General features: G+C 43.6%; 4 protein-coding genes across 7 annotated transcripts; 1 reads left to right on the top strand and 3 right to left on the bottom strand.

The window, feature by feature from the left end:
* Positions 1–73: 73 nt before the first annotated feature.
* On the bottom strand, positions 74–8,396 carry lqfR (clathrin interactor lqfR). 2 transcript variants are annotated; one of them, XM_018111767.3, is made up of 6 exons: positions 8,049–8,382; positions 6,685–6,886; positions 6,267–6,627; positions 6,103–6,196; positions 5,274–6,043; positions 74–1,033 (listed from the first exon to the last, which is right to left on the bottom strand). In XM_018111767.3, the coding sequence occupies exons 1-6, from the start codon at positions 8,099–8,101 to the stop codon at positions 504–506; spliced, it is 2,010 nt and encodes a 669-aa protein (XP_017967256.1). In that variant the 5' UTR covers positions 8,102–8,382; the 3' UTR covers positions 74–503. The 2 variants fall into 2 exon arrangements, with proteins under 2 accessions (XP_017967256.1, XP_017967254.1); XM_018111765.3 differs by lacking the exon at positions 74–1,033 and adding an exon at positions 1,419–4,989 and having other exon boundaries at positions 8,049–8,396.
* A 46-nt stretch (positions 8,397–8,442) lies between these two features.
* LOC108659051 (FAST kinase domain-containing protein 4) lies at positions 8,443–10,985 on the top strand. Of its 2 annotated transcripts, none has more exons than XM_018111773.3 (7): positions 8,443–8,567; positions 8,731–8,984; positions 9,046–9,783; positions 9,838–10,087; positions 10,146–10,420; positions 10,483–10,552; positions 10,618–10,985. In XM_018111773.3, the coding sequence occupies exons 2-7, from the start codon at positions 8,783–8,785 to the stop codon at positions 10,823–10,825; spliced, it is 1,743 nt and encodes a 580-aa protein (XP_017967262.1). In that variant the 5' UTR covers positions 8,443–8,567; positions 8,731–8,782; the 3' UTR covers positions 10,826–10,985. The 2 variants fall into 2 exon arrangements, with proteins under 2 accessions (XP_017967262.1, XP_089112387.1); XM_089256261.1 differs by having other exon boundaries at positions 8,524–8,672.
* On the bottom strand, positions 10,927–13,640 carry LOC108659048 (IQ motif and ubiquitin-like domain-containing protein). The gene is made up of 8 exons (XM_018111771.3): positions 13,116–13,640; positions 12,799–13,054; positions 12,514–12,731; positions 11,938–12,448; positions 11,750–11,882; positions 11,580–11,692; positions 11,345–11,529; positions 10,927–11,283 (listed from the first exon to the last, which is right to left on the bottom strand). Exons 1-8 carry the CDS (start codon positions 13,553–13,555, stop codon positions 11,019–11,021), a joined length of 2,121 nt encoding a protein of 706 aa, XP_017967260.1. The 5' UTR covers positions 13,556–13,640; the 3' UTR covers positions 10,927–11,018.
* Positions 13,641–14,785: 1,145 nt separating this feature from the next.
* Positions 14,786–17,572, bottom strand: LOC108659055 (uncharacterized). 2 transcript variants are annotated; one of them, XM_018111782.3, is made up of 2 exons: positions 17,054–17,572; positions 14,786–15,394 (listed from the first exon to the last, which is right to left on the bottom strand). In XM_018111782.3, the coding sequence occupies exon 2, from the start codon at positions 15,391–15,393 to the stop codon at positions 14,791–14,793; it is 603 nt and encodes a 200-aa protein (XP_017967271.1). In that variant the 5' UTR covers position 15,394; positions 17,054–17,572; the 3' UTR covers positions 14,786–14,790. The 2 variants fall into 2 exon arrangements, with proteins under 2 accessions (XP_017967271.1, XP_089121591.1); XM_089265465.1 differs by lacking the exon at positions 17,054–17,572 and adding an exon at positions 16,804–17,028.
* Positions 17,573–21,396: the final 3,824 nt, after the last annotated feature.

Raw genomic sequence — 21,396 nt, 5'->3', positions numbered from 1 at the left:
TTATTTTCACACATTCGTTTTATATACATACACATAATTGTTTAATTATTGCTAATTTATTTTATATTAATAATTTTTATTTTTTTTGTAACAATTTCAATGATAATTCAACCGTCCATCTTTCCTACTGTTGTGCTAAATATCGATTTAGTACAACCATTATTAATTATATATTTTATTGCATTTCTGACGAACATTTAAACACACAAACGTATTTAAATTCCGAGTGGTGACAACAGGACGGATATGAAATTTATATTTTCGGTTTTGGGTAGGTTTTGGAATTTCAAGGAGGGAAATCAATGGGAGCCACGCTTCATAATCATAATATTAATACAATTGGAATTATAATTTGATTTAACAAACGATTTTGCAACAGATAATCAGAGTTTTCACATTTAATACAAAGGGGGGATAGCATAGAGTGTGTGTGTGTGGGTGTGTGATGTGTTAGTGTCTTTGTGTGTGTGTGTGTGTGTGGAACGTCATTAGGCTAATAAATATCATTGGAACAAATCAAACGCTGAGGAATTATTATTGCTGTTGTGATGCTGCTGCTGCTGCTGTTGTGGTTGTTGTTGTTGCTGGAACGCACCGAAATTGGCAAATGCTGCTGGCTGTGCCTGCATATGTGGAATGTTTTGTTGCGGCGCCCCAAACAAATTGGGGCTGGTCAGTGGCGAAGGCGCGAGCCCACCGAATCCGCCACCAGTTTGCACATTCAGCGGCGCCTGCGTCCGGGCCGGACTCTGCGTTTTCAGCGTATTCATTGACGGTGCCGGCGTGTTCGATTTGGCCGATTTGCTTATCAACAGATTGTCCAGATCAATGTTCAAATTGCCGGCCTTCAGGTTGCCCGACCAAGTGGCACCCACATTTGTGGGCTGTGTGCTGGCCGAAGTCGTGGCGCCATTTGTATTGATGTTGTTGTTGCTATTATTATTATTATTATTGTTGTTGCTTTTGTTGGATACGCACATCGGCTGCAACAGGTTGTCGCCGGCGACAGCAGCAATTGGCGGCAACATGTTATCTGCAAAGAGCGCACAGACAGTTTCGGATCAGTTGAGGTATATGCAAATCATAATCTAAGGCATCTAATAGTATAGGCATAAGAGATACAGAAAAGCAATGGTGTGTGTGTGTGTGTGTGTGCGTCTAATTGTTAAAGAAGTTAATTATGTGATGGGTGTGTGCGTGTGTGTGTGTGTTGATTGGAAGCATTTGTTGTTAAACAGGCGCAGCTAATTCAATCAGCTAAGTGCAGTTGCATAAACAATTGTTTTGTAACTGTAAACAATTGTTGTTGTTGTTGTTGTTGTTGTTGTTGATGTTATTTGGTATTTGTTTACCTAGTGTGTCCGCGGCTGTGGCACAATGCCCGGTATATTGAGAAAAGCTTTCAGTTATTTATACAAATATATGTACATACATACATACATATATATATGGTCGATATTTGAGTTGATCACAAGAATATATATATAATTTACAAATGATATCCAAATTGTGCGTTTGCAATAAAAATTGTCAAAAAGGGGAAAAAAAGGAATAGAAATAAATAGAAATATTTGTTCAAATAATATCCGTTATAATAACACTGCTAACGATCTATATATCGAGCTATATACATATGTATTCTTCGTGCATATAGCACAAAGTGTTGAGATTCCAAAAAGTATTGCAAGGTTTTTTTTTTGGCTTTACTTTTGGTTTTATTTCGAATTATTCAAATTTATCAACATATTTATTATGGAGAGTATACGATATATGATATATGTAGAACTAACGGCGGATATTAAAACACTAAGTCCGTGTATGATTATATCTAATGTGTTTGAAGTTCCATTAAATCTCTTCTTAATGCAATTCCCAATTTTATATGACATGTCTTGAATTAATTTAGTTTAGTCTTAATACATATGACGTATAAAGTATAGTTTAAGTTATTAGTTCTTTTTAACAGAGTAACGCATATAGTTGTGTATAGAAACTGGTTTAAGACTACCCAATTTCTTGTGCAGTTCAAGTCAAACTTGTTGCCAATATTCGAAAAACATTTCTTCTTAGCAAAAATTCATAATGTGGAAAATCTTTGACTCGGCAAAACGAAAATTTTTAAATTGGATTCGTGTCAATATGAAACATTAGTAATACTAAAATTAAACCCGATTCATAATTTTTTAATTTTCACTTAATTATCTATTAAATAATATAGCATAAAATATTTCAGCTTATCTAACTAAGCGGCCTGCCCAAAGTTCGCTGTATCGAATAGCTTGTCGCATATGCCCAGAATCTGTTGGGCGAGCTCGCGGCACTCGTCGGATGATTCACCACCCACGAGGGGTGAGCGCACAAGCTCATCCAGCCAACGCTTGAGCTCGATGAGAGATTCAGCAAAATGGGCACTCAACAGGTGGGTAGGCGTGGCAACCAGAGCTATGCCCAATAGTTGCAGCGTAGCCGAACGCACTCGTGCCTCGGCGTTGAAGCGCACAAAGACGCACAGGTCGAAGACCTCGCGCGTCATCGCCGGCTGCAGCGGGCAGTTCTGGGCGCACAGGACCAGCACGGCCAGCGTGTGCAGCATGTTGACCAGCAGCTGGGTATCGATGTCATGCGAAATATTCTCATATTTCACATAGAGCATTTGACGCGTGCGCTGGCCACGCACCAGGCCAAAGAAGAATGTGCCGGCAACGGCATGGAAGGGATTGACCTTAGCCTTGCTGTCCGGCGTTGCCCTCTTGCTCACATAACGCTTCGTCTTGGACCGCAAGCGTTCGCGTATGATGCGCTGCGCCGCCGCCAGCCGGTCATCAGCCTCGTTGTCAGACTGCAGCTTGAATTTGCGAGGCTGCTTGGCTACGGGCGGCACAATGTCCAGAGCCTGTTGGTCAGCTGCCAACTGAAGCTCATCATCGGCTAGCTCCTTGGCTGCTGCAGCCAATACCTGTAGTATGAGAATGCGGACATTGGCCGCGTACCGCGTGTTGTCCGTGTGGAACATGCGACAGAGCAGCTCCGCACAGGCACCGGGCTTAGCTACACAGATGGCCACACAGCAACGGAACCGGGTGCCGTCAAAGTCCTCGAAATAGTACTGCATATCAAGGCCGATGAACAGCTCCATCAGCTCAAGAGCCAGCTTGCCGTCCTGCTGCGCCAGTTGGCTGCGTATCAGTTGCTCAGCTGTGGCCATGGCACCTTCAAAGATCTCATAATTGGCCACCTTGGTGCGCAGCAGGTGGAGTAGGTCGAGCACAAACTTGGGTCGCTGTTCCAGGCTGTTGGAAATGTCATTGGACATGTCATATGGTTTCAGATCATCCTCGTCATCCTCGTCGAGCGGCAGGGTTGGTGAATCATCGTCGTCCGAGTCCAGGTCCAGTTGCATTTTAGCAGTATCTTTAGCAGGCGACGGCACAATTGGTGGGCGGAGCTGTTGCTCCTCGTCCTCCATTAGCTGAGCCATATGCAGCTCGAGGCGTTGCAGCAGCTTTTGACTGGGCCTCTCATCTAATTGCTCCTTGCCGGGATACTTGAAGTTCGCCAGCATTTCAAGCTCCTCGATGAGATGCCAATGTGGCGTTTCCTGCATAGCAGCGTAATCAAATTTCAGTCGATCCTCCTCTTTCGCCTCTACAGTTAGCATGTTGTTATACAGCAGCTCCACCGTCTTCATGCCCAGATAACGCTGCACCTTGTCGGGCGACTGCAGATGATGAGTCATTCCCTCGTGCAGCAGCCGCTTGCGCTCCTCTTGCATGTTGACATTACATTCTTTGCCAGCCAGCACCAGCAGCTTGCATATGGCCACATGCTCCTGGCTGCTCAGCTTTTGTAGGGTGATTCGCTTGGACCACATGCCCAGCAGCTGGTTAAAAAGCACCTGCAGCTCCGCGGCTGCCGTCACGGCGAGATACCCCACTAAAGTGCAGAGTGGTCCATTCTCTGTGGGCGCACGCTGCAGCGGCAGCTTCTGGAGCAAGCAATGCTGCCAATGTGGCTGCTCCAGTGCACCGGGTCCCAGCAGCACGTAAAGATTAAGCTCAGCATTGAGCGCCGACTGTGCCACTTTAAAACAGGCCGCTGGCTCCAGGTGATGTAAGATTTGTTGCAACACGCTGCGTGACCTCGGTGGAACCGCAAGATCTTCCAGCACGCGCATTAGCTTCTCCAATGTGGCAGCCTCAAAATAATTGTTAAGCACGCGTGAGAGCATCCAGCTAAACGGACTTAGATCAAAGTATCCAGCCGGTTCCTCGCACTGCAGCACAAAATACACAGCTCTGATCCAATGGCGCAGGAGCAGGCGTCCGTAAGCGATCGTCGCAAATATTGGAGGCAACTGTCGTCCCACCTTGTTGGCCACCAGGCCAGGCAGCCCAATCAACAGTTGTATGAACTGCAGAGTCCGCTCATCATGTTCGTCCACCAGCCGCTCGGGCAGCACTTTAATGGTGCGCGCAAATCGTTGCATTAACGCTCCACGCTGACGTGTGAGGTGCAGCAAGCACACGGAGATCAAGCTCTGATCCTGCACAAGGGCGGCGAGCATGGAGGCAGCTGTGCCGGGCACCCGTTCCAGTTGCTGTTGCAGCGTCTCAAATGAAACGTCCACATATCCGAAGCTGTAATCCAATTTAAACATATTTAGAACATCCACATCATCTGTGGGCCGGGGCCAATCCCGTGTGAATAGTCTGCCAAGCTGGGCGAGCAGCGCTGCAAACTCATCGTCTGCCAGTTGCGACCAGTCAACCACACGGCAATCGAGCCCCACGAGTTGCTCTGGCGTCGTGTAACCGGGCAAAGCGCCAGCGCTGTGTAATTGACGCAATGTGGCAGCCACATAGCTGACATCGGCGGCGCTCTGTACGCGTGGCAAATCTCGTAGGCTTGCAATGGCCTTCGATAGGGTCAGGCGTATTGATTCCGATGGCGGCGGCAGCGACGCCTTTGCGACGTGCGGAATTTCAACAGCTGCATTGGAGCGGAAAGGAAGAAAAAGAGAACGAGTGCATCCGATTGGATTATGTTGACCGTTATGTGTGGTAGCTAGCTTAGCGACATGAGTTACAGAGATTAGGGGGGAGATAAGGAGCGAGAGATAGAGGCTGGACTTTCTTTGATACACAAATCGCGCTGTCATGCAAAACGTTTGATTGACGCCCACTAAATTAAGTAAAGTAATCTACGCTAGAACGAATCCTAATGCGCGTCCAGATATCCAATTATATATATTAACTTAGTATATATAAACTCACCCATTGGCATGCTCTGATGAATCGACAAATCACCCAATCCGGCCAGCAGATCTGTGGCTGTTGTTGCCGTTGCCGTTCCTGCTGGCGCTGGGGTGTTGAATAGGTCAAAGGCATCGTTAGCTGGCGTCGCAGTCGTCAATAGGTTGCCGTCCAGTACCGATGTGGATGACACCGTCGCAGCACTAGAGCTCTGGAATGCCTCAAAGTCCGCAAACTCTTCATTGCTTGGCGGCGGCACTATGCCCGTCGAAGGTGGCATTGAGCCGCTGCCAAAAGCAGCCGCAAAATCACCAAACTCTTGCGTGGGAGCAGCATCAGCAGCACGCGGATTGAAGTCATCGTCGTCATCAATAATAACAGCGGCGCTATTAAGCGTCTTCTCGACTTTCGGCGACTGCTGTACTGGGCTCGTTGAACACGTCTTGAATAGATCATCCAGCAAATCATTGTTGTTAATCGGTGTATTGCTCTTGTTATTGTTGTTGCTGGGCGAACCGCCGCCCATTAGATCAACGCTATTTGTAGTGGGCGTGTCGCGATGCGTAGGCGAGTGAATGCCGGCCGCGTTCGGCGTCTTGCCAAAGTTAGCCGCAGCACCCAAATTGATTTTCTTTTGTGGTGGCGGCTGCTTTGAGGTGCCAGCGGATGTGGGCTGCTTGGACACCGGCGAGCTGACCGCCTTTGAGCGTATGTTCATGTTGAGGTTTGTTGGCTTGCTCTCAACAGCCACCTCAGCGGGACTGGCACGATCATTGTACCGATAGTTGCGCCTAAAAGCGAAGACAAACTTTATTAACACATAATCAAAACAAATTATGAGACAACTTACCTGGGACTGGGTGAATCACTGTCGGAACCTTCACGCTCGCCATCATATTGAGTATCCTCGTCCTCATAACGGTCCGCAGAGCTCTTATCGGAATCTAAATTTGCAACAATTCAACAAACATCGAGAAATACAATACTGTTTAATATTATAGACAAATTGCTTACACCAATTGTCCCCGCGATTGCTGCGCCAATCCCCGTCGTTGTATCCTCCGCTGCCGCCGCCGCCGCCCCCACTGTATCCGCTGTAGCCACCGCTGCGGGAGCCCATGGCATCACTGCTCATACCAATATACTTGTCCTTATTCTTTTTGGCTTTTTTGCGCTCCTCGCGCAAACGATCATCATCTTGAATAAAGTCTATAAGCTCTCGTACCTTATGCCTAACATTAATACCCTGATCCTTGCCGCCTTCGTCCGTAAACGTATAATTCTCCAATGAACGCAGATCATAGATGTGCTCCCGCGACGACGTCACCACGCGCTCCGAACCATTGCGTACCAAATAATTCAACAGCAACAAGCTCTTAAAGTGTATAAATAAATTAGCATATGAAAGCACACAAATATTTATTTGCTTTACCTTGTACGTCCGTCTCCAATTGGTTTTGTTGTCCTGCAGCATACGTTTCCAAAGCATGGACATGACTTCCGGAAAGGTCTCATAGGAGAATGTAGCGTGCGCCAGCTCCTGCATGAGCGGACCTGTTGGACCCCAGGGATCGTCGTTCGTCGCCTCGCGCACCTTGCCCTCTATTTCTGTGTAGTTCATTACGACATTGGTGCTGCACGAATATTACCATTAATTATTAATCAAGGAAAAACAGTTACAGCCGAGGCATGCTCTAAACTGCACAATCCACTAAAAATAACGTTGAATTTATACGACCTAAACTCAAAACAAACAAAAGCCCGCATATTTTTTGTTTATTCATATTTTATTTGCAATCTGTTATAAACTAAAATATAGGCAAATTGACTAACAATAACTATTAATTAGCCGGGCGTTGTGAGCTCCAGAGCTTTTAATTCATAGGATAAATATATGAGGGCATAATCTCGGATTCATCTCTTTCTACGCTAAGGTCATAAATTGAAGCTTATTTAATATTAAAAAGTAAATTTTAGTTCAGCCCGTCTTAATGATTAGAGCTTATCCACTTGTTTCATAATTGTTAACATGATACTAAAAGTGTGAATTGACACAATTGCACCTTATCAGTTGGAGATAAGCACCTAACGGACTTGGACAATGCACCGAGAAAATTACGGCTACTATACCAATTAAATTGGGACAGCCAAACAATCGACAAAGCGGAAATGGTCTCCACATTTGTGGAGAAAATTGAAAGTTTGAACACGCACAGAACACTCAAATGACATCGATAGTAAATTATGATAAAAGATAGTAATTAATAATAATAAGCGCTCGTAATTGGAATTGGAATTTCACTGGAAAGTCAAGTGGAAGCACGAATGTCAGCACAGCTGGAATGCATATCTTATTTTGGGGCACACCGTTAAGCAAACAAAATGTTTTTCTTGATAAAATATATATACATATGTATATGTATGCGTGTACTTATAATATTCGAGTGCAGGTGTATGTGAGAATTGGTATTACTACTGTGAAATGAGCTCGAACGTACAATCAAGTCTCGATAAAACGAACAACCTTGAATACAATAAAAGCAGCCAACAGCAAACAAAGCCCAGCGTTAATCGCTCTTCCATAAACGTGGAGACTGAGCAAAACTATATCACTTTTGGCACGACTGCATTTGTAGCACCTGTGTATTGAAAGAGACAGGTACTGGGGGGTGGGGAGTTGTTGTTGGCGAAGGGCGTGGGAGTGCTGGAGTCCCCCTTTTACTTATGCGTCTTTTATTGTTGTTATCTCTTAGTATACTCCACTTTTATGTATACTAATTATGTTGTAGAACTTACACTTTGTCAGCCAACTCGCGCACTCTCCACATGCTAATAAATTTATCAACCATTTTAACTTAATTCTCTGCTTTGGAATTTTTCACACAAACTTGCCAAGTTGCTGGCAGACAAAACTAGTTTTTTCCTTTATTTGGGACGTATATATATTACGTATGCATATATAAGTTGTTGCACAAAAATCGCGTAATGTCGAATTACATGTAGCTGTACACGTTTTATTTCTATAAGCCAAATAATAAGTATAAAATTTAAACGAAAATGCAAAGTAAAATCACTGCACTCTGCAGGCAGAATTTTGGTGAGCTGTCTCCCGTCAGTGTTGCTAATACTTTGTGGAACAGTGCTGTAAATGTGAGTGAATGTGAATGGTGGTATCGGTGGTACAAATTCGATATTTGATAAGTATCGATATAATACCTTTCATACCGATATGTTGCCAATAAGAATATTTTACAACACTGGACCAGGCTGCCGTTGCCGTCATCTGTGGAGCTGCAGAACTTTGGAAATAATAACGTAATAATTCCTTAAAATAAATTAATAATGGATCATGACAATAATATTTAGCTATTTTCTGTGATACAACACCTGTTGTCATCGGACCGTTTCCGAACGGACTGAGTATTTTAAGCAAAAAAATGTAAACAAAAAGGTTATGTAAACTCCATTGGTCTTACAGCGTGAGGATTAGCCGCCAGCACTCCACGGATACACAAGGAATATAAGTGAAAATGTTGGGACTACAGCGATTTGCCGGCAGCATTGTCGTACAGATATACCGGGGCGCAAGATACAGCAGTAACGCACGTGCGGCGAGCGCGGCACTTGCAACGGCGGCTAGTAATGGACAAGGAGTGGGATCAGGTGCCGCTGAAGAGGCTGAAGTGCGTACGGCGCCAACGGATTTGAGTGCTAAGAAGCCAAAGGTTTCGGGTGTGTACAAATATGGTTATCTAATGAGTTTCTTTTTATAATTTAATTGATTAATTTAAAGGTATGGTTGCTGCAGCATTTGAATCGTTAAGAAACGAAAACGAAACCACTGGAAAAGCAACAACGAACAACTCAAGCTCTACGCAAGCCGTTAATAATATAGATGAACGGATCATCAATGCTAAAACTGTTAATGGTCTGTTGGCCATAACCGAAAACAATAACGCATTTTCACGTAAACACGCTCTGAAGATTGTGTCCATACTAGCCGAATGGAGTACCATCAATCGCGTGAAAATATCTGAATTTGAAAACGATTCAAGATTTTTGCGTGTTTGTCGAATGCTAGGCCGCACCACGCCAAAGAATGAAGCCAATGGCAAAAAAAATGGCACTGGAAGTGGCACGAACAACTCCAACAAACGCATTTCTGGCTTTCGCACCGACGACCTCAACACGGTTCTTGGTGTAGCTGGGGATGATGAAGCAGCGAAGCTAATAGCTAGCATAAGTCTTCCCCAAATGGTGAAAGTGATGAGCACCCTCGCGCAACGTAAACGCCGTAGTACTCCTTTGCTGCGCTCACTAGCGTTTAACATTAGCAGTTCATCAGATCCATTAGATCTGAAGCAAGCTGCTGACGTTCTGTATGCCATGTCCACTTTAAACTTTCAAGACTCTGTGCTCGGTGCAAAAGTTTGTGCTGATGTGCAGGCCGCTCTGCCAAAGAATACTGAGAAATCGGCCGTTGTCGGCTCCGTGCTGACCAGTCTGGGCATAATGCGTTATCGGGATCTAGGTATGTGCTAAACACCATCCACCGTTTACAGAAATTACACAGTACACTTTACAGACATATTGGAATCGTTGACGCAGTGGCTGCTGAAGAATAGTGAAATTTGTCGACCTCAGGATCTGAGCGCTTATTTCCTAACATCGGCGCTGCTTAACTTCAAGAGTGCAAATTTGGAGGATGTGCGTAATAAGCTGGCGAAATCAATTGTCCGTGAGGATTTCACCAAGCAATCGGATTGGCTGAACTATGTTTGGTCACTGACACTGCTGGGTATAGTGGAACACAGTCAGATAGATTCGGTGCTGAGGTTGGACTTACAAGAGTTTGGCTTAAAATTAACTTAACTAATTGGTTTCAACTTTCAGCACGGAATTTCTGACTAAATTGGAGAGTGATAAGGCGGTCTTTACGCCAACATCCAAGATGAGGCTACTGAATCTAAATAGTTATGCGCAATTATGCCTAACCGGCTATAAGGGTGCTTTGCTGCCAGCCGATAGTCCAGCCTATGATGTTCCTATGGCGCACACGAAGTCCAAACAGATTCTTGTCAACGGAATGCTCGACGCGTTAAAGAGCCTGTTGCCTGCCGTAAATCATGTGCAGAGTTCGGTCGACAGCAAAATGGGATTCCTAATTGGTATGTCAAAGTATAAAATTTAGAATGGTTTTGCTCTAAAGTAATTAAAATTTAAATTTTAGATGCGGTGTGCCAGTTTGATGCAAAACGTAACCCCCTTCCCCTGGACAGTCAGAGTGCTGATGCTATTAAGTAATTATTACTAAATGTGATCTAATTATGAGCTTGGTTTCATATTCGGTATATTATACTTTTAGGATCGCCCTAATGGTAGTTGATTTCCATGACATATGCCACGGAACGCATCGTAGTGCCAGCGGCCCAACGAATCTAGCGTTCGATCTGCTGGAAAGGAGTGGCTATCAAATTATACCTGTGCCCCACAGCGAGTTCAGCACCAGTGACAAATTGCTGAAGCGCGTTCAGTATCTGGAGGCGAAGTTTAAGGCTATCGTTAGTAAATAATATCAGTTATAGAAAGTTGCTCCTTTTATCAAAATTTGAATTGTTTGATTATTGTAGTCTTATAAAAACAATCAAATAACTGCATAAGAGAAAATATACAATTGCCGTAAGTAGACTTGTTGTAATATGCCCCGATAAAACTTTTAATTTGATAAAGTAACTGTTTTTGTTTTTTGTTTTGCGTGCTCTTGCTTTACTCTCTATCCAATTTGCTGCTGCGTTGCTTGTTCATGCCCACCTTCCACCACAGTCCTGTCTCCTGGAACTCAGTGGCAACAGCAGCGAGCGTGTGGAATAGATTGCGTGCCAGCATATGACTATTGGCCACATGCAGTATGAACTTGGGATCGTAGACCTTTTCTAGGTCCTCGATCTTGTAATGATCGCGCGTTTCACGCTCTGTCAGGCAAATGCAGTTCCATGGCGACCAATCGTCGCTCTTATTCCAGCGAGGTAAACTAACGAAATGTGTGTTAAGTGCGATAATTCAATTAATTCACATTTTAAGAGAATGCTTACCGCAATTCATTTAGATTCTCCGACTTGCTCAGCGCCGAATGACCATGCCAGATTTTGTCTATCAAATGACGCACATCGTCCTGCTGAATGACAAAGGCAAAGGATGAGGCGCATTTGCGTTTGCGCTCGTCGCGCTGAATACAGCGTAGAATCGACTGATATACATTATTCTCTGTGGCCACCAGCTGAAAGGAATTCGCATTAGCAATAAAGTCAAGCAGATGAGGCAGCTCACCTTCAGGTAATAGCAATGCTTGCAAGTGTCCACGTGACTCTGGCGCGTGCGGATTGCGAAGTCTGCATACGGCTTGACCTTCTTGCAGACGATGCACATGCGTGAGGGCACCTCTGTGGGCGAGATATATAGTTAAATGCTCCGACATCTGCTAATCGTTGGTTACTTACTGTCTGGTATGCCATTCTTCTGAAATTTAATCAGCTCAAAGAATAATATGTTCTGGCGTTTGCGTAGGATCTCCACATCGCACGACTTGGTATAGAGCAGCAAGTTCCTCTCCCGGTCGAACAGATCAAAAAGCTACAAATTATAGCACTTATAGCAAATCAATCACAGTTCAATGCCTTAGATTTACCTCAGCGAAGTTGGGAAAGCAGGACTCTTCGGCCACCAACTGCATGACACGTCCCAACAGCTCCAGACGCTTCTCCTTATCATCCGTTTTGCGCAGATCCTTGTAGATCTCAGTTAGAAATCGCACACGCTGCGTACGCAACAAGTCCATGTGTATTTTCGTATCATTGTAGCCAATCCATTCGATCGGCTTGCCCATTTTCTTTAAGAGCTGGTCGTTGCGGAAGTCCTCCATGGCCATGTGAACGAGTCGACGCTGACGCTCCACACCGTTGAGCAAGCTAATCTCCTTGTCCAGCAGAATGTTCACCTCGGATATGCGAGCAGGTCCCTCATAGTTGGCTGCAATGCGCTTGAGTTCAGCCCGCTTCCAGCGTGAGATTTCGGCAAAGAGCAAGTCAAAGTCATCGTTGGTGCGTGGAAACTGTTTGATTTTTTTATTGCGTTCCACTCGCTGCTCCACGCACTTCTCGTAACGCTCGTCCTCATCCAGGCGATTTTTCACCAGACGTCTGAGAATGCACGCTGGCGATAATGATCAAAAGATCTTTTAATAAACTCACTTAGCCCTACGTACCTATACTCCGCGGCACGCAGATGTATATATTTCCAGAGTATCCAGCGCCGCCAGTTGCGCTGTATAAGTAGAATCTTCTTGAGCTTATGCTCGGCACGTTCTATCTGCGCGTATGTTTGATATTTTCCAGGTATGATCTCAAAATCTGTGGCCGTCGACTCGTATCTGATGTTGATTTTATCCAGGTAACATTGCACCGACTGCTCATGGGCTGTATTCTACAATAGGCAATGCAATGGGCTTAGTGGAGAATATGCTTCTAAAGGAATGTCTTCAATGGCTTACCAAAATCTTTTCCTTGTGCTCCCAGGTTTGGGTGTCGCGTGTACGATAGCGCTTATACTTCCACTTGTCAAAGTATGGACCGGTTTGTGTAAAGGCATCCAGATATTCTTTGCCAGTTTTCGTATCCTGGTAGCCGCACAAGAAGGGCTTCTCGATTGCCGAGTTCTCGATCTCGACCACAATATTCTTAGGCTGCCCGTCCTCCGTATCCTCGCCAGAAATGTGCACAGTCAAATAGTCGGGCAAGCGGTATTTTCTGCATAGATCATTACCGGATCATTAGATATATCATATTAGAGGCGCCTCTTGCTACTCACTCGTAGTAAACGCGCAGACTTAATTTGGGTGTAGGATCGCATTCGTCGACTTTTGGCTTCTGTGCAAGCTCCAGATCGAATTTGTGTATGCCAAACTCGTCCGAAATGGTCGCATATATGGGCACCGTATTGCAGATCAGGCTACCCTCCTGCTTGATGAGCAGCATCATCGGATCCACCTCAAATCGACGCGCTATATCCTGCTTAACCTCGGCCATGGTCATGCAGTTGGGATAGACCTGGGCAATCAACTTGTCCGGCGCTATGCAGAACTTAACGGTCACATTTTGGGGCTCCATGCTGATGGCCGATTGAACCGATTCAGTGCTGCGTGGCTGATAGTCTGGGCCACAAACCGAGCGCACTATGGGACGCTGACTAGGCGGTACATTGAGCTGCATATTGCAGACGGTTGTCGGCAAGAACTCCTTCTCGCTCATCTTGACGATCTTCCAACTGACTAAAGTATATTTATATATATATATTGATATGTTTCTTTTCTCGAACTGAGTTCATAAAACAGTCTGCCTGCTGGGTTTCTCTCTGTCTCTCCGTGTGTGTGAGTGTGTGTTGGGCCCTTCAATGAGACTGCTGTTGGGCGAGGTTGTTGGGGGTATGGGAATTGATTTGTTCAATAAATCAGTTGCTTGGCACCCTGTTGTGGCAACGTGCCACATTTTCCCGTTAGGCAGCGTTTTTGTTTCTTACCGTTTATTATTTAATTGAGCACTGACTTTTCTCACGCATTTTGTTGTCGTTGTTGTTGCTGTATTTAAATGAATTTGATTTACAAAATGAGTTATTTCATTGGCTTAGTCCGGAGTGAAAGCTCCGCAGAAGTTTTTCTGATCGGCCCTATTTGATTGTTGGCCAAATTCCGTATCATAACACATCTGAATATTCGGTTATTAGCAATAAAATGAATCTGCGAGTTGTTATCATTTCATTATTTATTGCACAACATTCGAACGATAGCTGGGTGAATGCCGACAGTAATTACTTTTACTAAATGCTTTTTAAGTTTTGTCTTGCTTAATTCTCTTCAGATTGTATATGTGTATATACCCAGGTATGTGTGTATGCGTGTGCTGGAAGGCATTCCGCAAGCGATCATGATTGGCTATGAAATAATGATGTCTATTAAGGGTCATTTGCAACTGGTCTATACGGGGTAGATAAAATGATGAGCATAATACAAATGTATTTGCAAATCTTTTAAATGGTTTGGCTTGCCAAAAATATTCGATATAAAAATAATTTCATATAGGTATATATATAGTTTATGTAAATATATCTTGAAAATGTGTAAAGGGACTTTCAACATTTATATTTAATGGAATCACTAGTTCTCTCTATATATGTATAACTATCTATCTACATACTTATATATCTATCTATCCTTTGTTAGATAAAGCTTCTATATTTTATAAATTTACTTTCTAAATCAAATTTCTATCTTTTATCTATTATCTGCTGTGTATTCCGCATGTATATAAATTTAATGCGAAACCTTCTTCTATTCTTCTCCTTATCAATCTTCTATCCAATCTAACTTCTATATTCCATCTATTCGTCTATCCAGCCAAATAAGAGACCTTTCAAGACCTCCGAGCGAATGACCGAAACAGCTCATTGAAATCTGATATTTTAAAACAAAAGTCGCGCGTCCATTGAATTAATAAATAATGTTTTTATTGTAGTAGAACTTGGACTTAAGATTAAGGGGCGTCAGGGCGGATTTGTGATCGGCATGCGCCACTTGCAGTCGGAAGGGACGTCCATTGAAATAGTAGTCCTTGCGATGCTGGACGCGCAGCAGCTTGCTCTGCGTGACGGGCGTAGTCTCTGGAGCTGCTGTTGTTGTTGTTGGCCTGGGCGACGTTGTCGTAGTCGTCGTGGTCGTGCTCACTGGGCTGGGCACCTCCTCCAGAATGGGCTTGATTTTCATGGGCTGATAGTCGTAGCCAACGCCGGGTATATAGCGATACGGCAGTGGGGGTATGGCTATGAAATAGATTTTCGAGTCCTTCTTGGTCTTCTTCGTTTTGCTGCCGTTCTTGTTGTATTTGCGCAGGTTGAGTGGACGCGATGTTACCAAATAGTCCATATAGACATTGTCCAGCTTGGGTGATTGCACCAACAGTTTGTTGACCGGACGTGGGGGCGTGCCGCTGACTGGGCCGACAGCGTCTGTGCCGCGCATGCTGTAGGAGTAGGTGCCCGCTAGGCTGGGCGTAACCAGGGCGAGCAGCGCCAGTAGGGAAGACAAAGATGGCATGCTGTTAAAAGAGATGAAAAAGAGAAAGAGGGAAGTGGAGACCATTAAGCACCTAAATAAATACATATATATGTATGTATGTATGTATGTCAAGGCAATTGTACAAATGTGTCCACAAGTTGGGGATCAGGCGCCCACGCCCTGCACTCGAATCGCAATTGTTTCGGGCCATGATTGATGGACTGCTAATGGCTACCAAAATATGAATAATAGAGTTAAGTCGAGCAATGGCAAGCATTTGATTGTTTTTTTTTTTCTGTGCGTGTGTGTGTGTTGTGTATTTTGCTTTTCAATTTTGCAAGTCACAAATGCCGAATAATTCGAATAATAAATAAATCGGCTGTGCGCATCAAAGCATGAAATATTTTGTTGCTGAAATCTGATTGTAAAGTTTCTCACGTTCCAGACGCAAAGCGAAGAAACAAAACAGATTTCGAGACTCTCGATTTGATTTACTTAAATGAAAGCATTTAATGCACGCTAATCAAAACGCGGACCAAGACGTTGGACGCCGGCGTCGTCGTCGCCGTCGCTGTCGCTGTCGACGCCCGCTGAGCAATTACGCTAATGAGCATGGCGAGCGCCATCTGGCGGCGCATTTCAACGCCTGAGTGATTAATGAGTAAGTAAAAATAAATTGATCAATAAATAAAGCGAAAAAAAAGAAACAGATAAAAAAAAAACTATCCAAATAAAATCGGCGGCAATTGGCGCAGACTAAACGGCATCAATTAAGCATCGAGACAGGCGCGATAATGCTAACAAGTTTGGGGCAGAAAGGTTGCGCCCCCAAACTGCCTGATTATGCAAATTAAAGCAGCTGTATCATAAATAAGCTGGTCTTAGCATTATCTATCATTTATCTATTTGCTATTGATTTTATATCTAGTTTCCAGCGAAATTCGCCGTCGGCGATTCTAACGAACATTGCCATGGCATGTGGCGCCCTCTATTGACCTTGCCGACGAACTTCGGAAATTGATAAATCGCAGAAAGTTCGCCAATAATTAGCTGGTCAACCGAACTGCTGCAGTGCGAGACGCCCGCATGAAATATGATCAGAAAAAAAAGAAAAAAAAAATGGCAAAACGCCTTTTAAACTTTCTTCAGACTTTTGGCAGGTGGTGGGAGTGTTCCAGCGTTTAGTCAACGTAATTTGATATCAAAAGTTCAGCTAGCTAGCTGAATGATCATTCATCAGAGATAGTTACGCAGATAACAGAGCTGATCAATATGAAATTGGAAATCTTCACAGTCAACTAAAGTTGCAAAAAAAAAAAATTGTAATTTTCCAGAAGATTAATCAACATGTGTTTGGCTCTGTCACTTTGCTGCTGGCTAATGATGTATCCACTGAACATTCTAAATTCTTCTCCATTGGAGTAATAGTCGTAGTTTTTATTATCATACTTTAACCAGTCAAGGTCGTCTTTGTTTTATGCCTATATCATTTGTTGAACCCGACTAATTAAGTCACAATCCGCGAATACGGAGGGAAAACGAAAGACTTAGGCAACGAACTGGCCAGCGATGTCATGTTTGTGAATAAAATGCTTAATTAATAAATTTCTCAGCAGCTGTCAACTGCACAAACAACTGTGTTTTGCTTATGCAAATCGAAAATGATCAATTCACGGGCATTTATTCAAATTGCACTCACTTTAAAAGGCGCGTCGTTGATTCCAGCGGCAGCAGAAGCTGTTTATAATATTTACTGAATTTATTTGCCAACGTGATGAGCCGTTAATGACTATCGAGTGTCCTTGTCCTTGTTGGGAAATTTGAAATATGTGCATAAATTATATAGCAAGATGACGCTTCAATATTTTAATTTGAAAACTTTTATTGACTTTTGCTTCTGGAAGCTGTAAATTGTTTGACAAGTATTTTATGATCACGACTCGATGCACGCTTTATACAATTGCTGCTCCTCCTGGCACAATGTTTCCGATTCCCGATTCAAAATCGTCAAGTCTACAAGTTGCTTGGCGCGCAGCGTTTGCTTTTCACGTTGTGAACGCCTCGAAGAGCGGCAAATAAATGAGATCTGCGGACTGTGTGTAATTTGTTTTTTTTTTCTTTCTTTCATTCTTCTTAAAACCGAAATCACTTTGCTGCCGCAGTCAGCGTCGTCGGCTGCTGTTTTCGTCGCCGTCGTCGTCGTCGTCATCGTGGAGGTGCGACGTCATCGACTTGGAGCTGCTTGAGTGTGAGCGTGCCGGCTGGGCTCAACTCGTATCGATGTGTGTGAGGTCCGACACGATCTCGATGATGAGCCAGCCGAACGAAGTGCATCAATTTGCCAGTTTATTGTTTGCCCGCTTACTGTTACAGTTTGCCATTGCACTTTGCGGGTTTTGCCTTACCTCGTTTGCGTTGCTTCGTCTAGCTTTTGCCTTGCTTGGCTGACAAATTCAAGAGGCCGCCTGCCTAGGCGAATTGATCCATTTCAATTGCCAAGAGCGGGGACGCCGCCAGTTGGAAAGTGTCAGAGCAAGGAAACTCTATATCATCAGCCGGCCACTCATGTACTTAGTTTTTGATTAAATTACCAACCTGGCAACTGTCAGCTGTCAGCTGCAGCCGAGGCTCTAGTACCTCTAGTGTGGCTAGCTATCTATGGCTATCTGGGCTACAGTCTGCGAGGCTTTTGTCTTTCCGATTTGTGCACAAATTAGTTACAAATGAACCTACGACAACAAAGGCTGCTGGGTAACACGAAGCTATTGTGCAAATCAGGTTGTTATTGACAGGCCACCGCATGCCACATACCTGAAGCTGAGGTTGGAGCTGCTGCTGGAGCTGGAGCTGCAACTGAAGCTGAACCTGTGCGTGTGCCGCTTAAAGGGTTTTTTTGTTGTTGCTACTTTTCATTCAACTATTGGCGCCACAGGCGCTACTCGAGCTCATTTTAAATGTCATTGCGTGATGTGTTGACGTTTCTCTCTCTCTCTCTCTCTGTATCTCTCTATCTCTCTTTCTTGTCTGTTTCTTGTGTGCTTTTGGCCAGGTTAGTGGCCCGCTTGGTTGACCTTTTTGACCATTGTGGAAGTTGACTTCCAAACTCTGACCCAGTCTCCGGTGGGAAGTCGTCTATGATTAGCAAAATTGATAGCCAACTTCCATTTCTTTTGGTCTAAGTCGCTAGCTGGCTAAAAGCTGCTAGCTGCTAGCTGCTACCTAGTTTTATGGCCACTAATTAAAATGATAAAAACAACATTCAAAAGTGCTTTTGTCGGGCGTTATGTAAACTTCGTTTGCCCCATGTACATACATTAATAGCACCCAGCACTTTCTCATCTTTCACCAACTGAAGCGAACACTAATTGGCCAACGTTTCTAGCCACAGAAATTACATGTGTTTGGATGTGGTATCTGAGCGCCTATCTAATTAAAGCGCAACCTTTTCTTTTATTTTAATTTCCATTTTAGTGCTGTCTGTGCTCAGCGCAAACAAATGACATAACCGCAAATATATCATTTGCCATTTGTTTACCTATGCCAGAGCAAGCTCCCGGTCACAGTGGACTGGCAATCAAAACACCTTTAAATATTAATTAGCCGTGCCATGGCAGCACCAGCAGCACCAACAGCACCGTCATCATCGACAGCATCGACAGCATCTGGCTTCCCCTTTTCAGCAATTACGCGTAGCCAATGTACACATGCAAAAGTGTGTGTTGAAGTGCGTAAACTCTCGCATAGCAGCAGCAGCAGCAGCAGCTCCCTCAGTAGCTCCAGCAACTCGAACGAATTTATATATGTATATATGTATGTACCCGCTCGATGGCTGCAGAGTCTAATCTAGCCAACTGCACGCAGCTTAGTACAAGTACAAGAACAACAAGTTCTATCTGGCGCTGGCATAATTGTTAACGATTAGACAACACAAATCACGAACGAGAGCCAGAGACAGCCAGACAGTGTAGCTCTGATATATCATATATCTGCATCAGTTCCATCTAGCGATTCGTGTGAGCTAAGCTGGGAATTGTTAAAACTCATATGTTTAATGCTGACGGAAGCAATATAGATAGATAGTCCGAAGCACGAGACAATGACAATGACGTTGGCAAAGGCGATGGCGATGGCGATGGCAGATACCAAGACTTTGCTCTAGACGAACTAATCAAGAAGCTCGGACGGACAGCCAGACAGATGGGGCTGACTTAGGCGATCGCGTGTTTAAAGTAGTGCATTAAAAAATGGTCTTCAAACAACTGTTTCACTCTGACAGTCTAGAACATTGGCCATTTATGTGGCTAACGTTTTCATTAGCATTAGTCAGAGTACAAGTTGATGGCTGGAACACCCACCCATGGCTGAGGTTAAGGCCATCTCGACGTCACTCTTGAATTGTGTGCTATAAATATGTATGGAGGAATGTGTACATGTGTGTGTGTGTGTGTGTTTGTACCTAATTATATGTAGTTTCACATTTTATTGTCGATAAATTGGCAAGTTCATTAAACCCATTCGCTGGCGCACGATCAAGCTGATTCAGCCGCCTAACTGGCCTTTGTCTCTTGGCTTGATTTTGATTTTGAGGCGCTTGGCATGCGGCCACAGCCATTTAATTGCCACCCGGCTTTCGCGCTGTGCACTCGGAATGAAGTTGTCATCGCGGTTGGCGTCTTATGCAATGCTAAAAATCTCGTCCCATCTGTTTTTGTGTGCATTTTTCTGAGTAATTTCTTGCACAAGATTGGGGTCAGCACTGGATGGCGATTGCTTTGACTCTGACTTTCGTTGAAAGTTAAATATTTGTAGAGCAGACGAAAGGAAATGCAACGAAAGGAAAATAAGCGCCGTTTCATCTGCAGCCGTACAAACACAATGTTTGTATGGAAAGGTATGCAGAGATCTACGATAGCTAAATATAGAAATGAAACCAGTTGAAATAAAATATTTAAATAAAATCTGAATTTTAAGACCATAGATTATATTGTATGAAAAATGCATTAAAAATAATTACTATACATTAACAAAAATATAAAAATCAATACATATTTTACAGGGTATACAAAAGTCAATCATTCTATGCCTGACAGCTACCATATTTATTTATGTTATTATTATTATTACTACTTTGCTGCTGTTTTTTGCACTTTTTTTGTGAAAGTGCCAAGTGACCACAAGCAAAAAGGTTAAACTGGGCGCCGAAGCGTGCCCTGCACTGGGCTTGGATCGCAGTTAAAACTAGGCTGCTGCATATTGAGTTAAGTGGAAGCTGATTCAAGTCAAGCAGTCATTCGATCGTGTAATATTGATTTAATCGTAGTGCTGATCAATTCCTGTGGCATACAGACGGATCTATCTTTACGTGGTAGTCGCTTTCACACCACCCACATCGGATAGCCTTATTTACGATTTGAGCGCTATATCTCTATTGCTTGCTTTATATCCGCACTATAAACACAAAACTTTCCAATTTCCTGACAATTGGAGCAAACGATTGATAGTTAAGTTTTATGGCCTTTGCTGATTTATAATTGCAGGAGATTTCCACACGTCGCCAGGTGGAGTGGAGGAGTAGGCAGAAAATGTAGCCACAAAACTTCTACGGTTTTTCGCAATTAACGAACAAGAAATATGTTTTATCGGTTGAAAGTCAGTTTGGCGAAAATAAACAATGGCAAACATTTTATACATTTTTTACTATATTTATATACTACTCTTGCCATAGTGGCAATTGTATTAAATGGAATAATTAGTCGCCGCAAATGAATGAAAAAGAAATCATTCCAAATGAATTTAATTGCTTCAGCGCTTTTTACAACTTCAAACCGCAACACCGAAGATTATTATTTCAATTGTCTTTTAATGTTGTTATTGTATATTAGTTATTGCTATTCTTCTTCTTCTTCTTCTTCTTGTCGGCTTAAGTACATGCGTCGACGTCCACAAACTTCTTCCCAATTATTGTGGATTCCCGCTTGTGCTCGCCGAGACGGCGACCTTGAACCAAACGACAATATCTTGGGTCAAAGTCAATAAACTTAG

Source organism: Drosophila navojoa, chromosome 2, assembly GCF_054131105.1.
Source record: "Drosophila navojoa isolate 15081-1374.11 chromosome 2, UAZ_NAV_1.0, whole genome shotgun sequence".
NCBI classification, from domain to species: Eukaryota; Metazoa; Arthropoda; class Insecta; order Diptera; family Drosophilidae; genus Drosophila; species Drosophila navojoa.
Note: the sequence above shows the minus strand (reverse complement) of the source record. Positions and strands in the feature narration are given on the sequence as shown.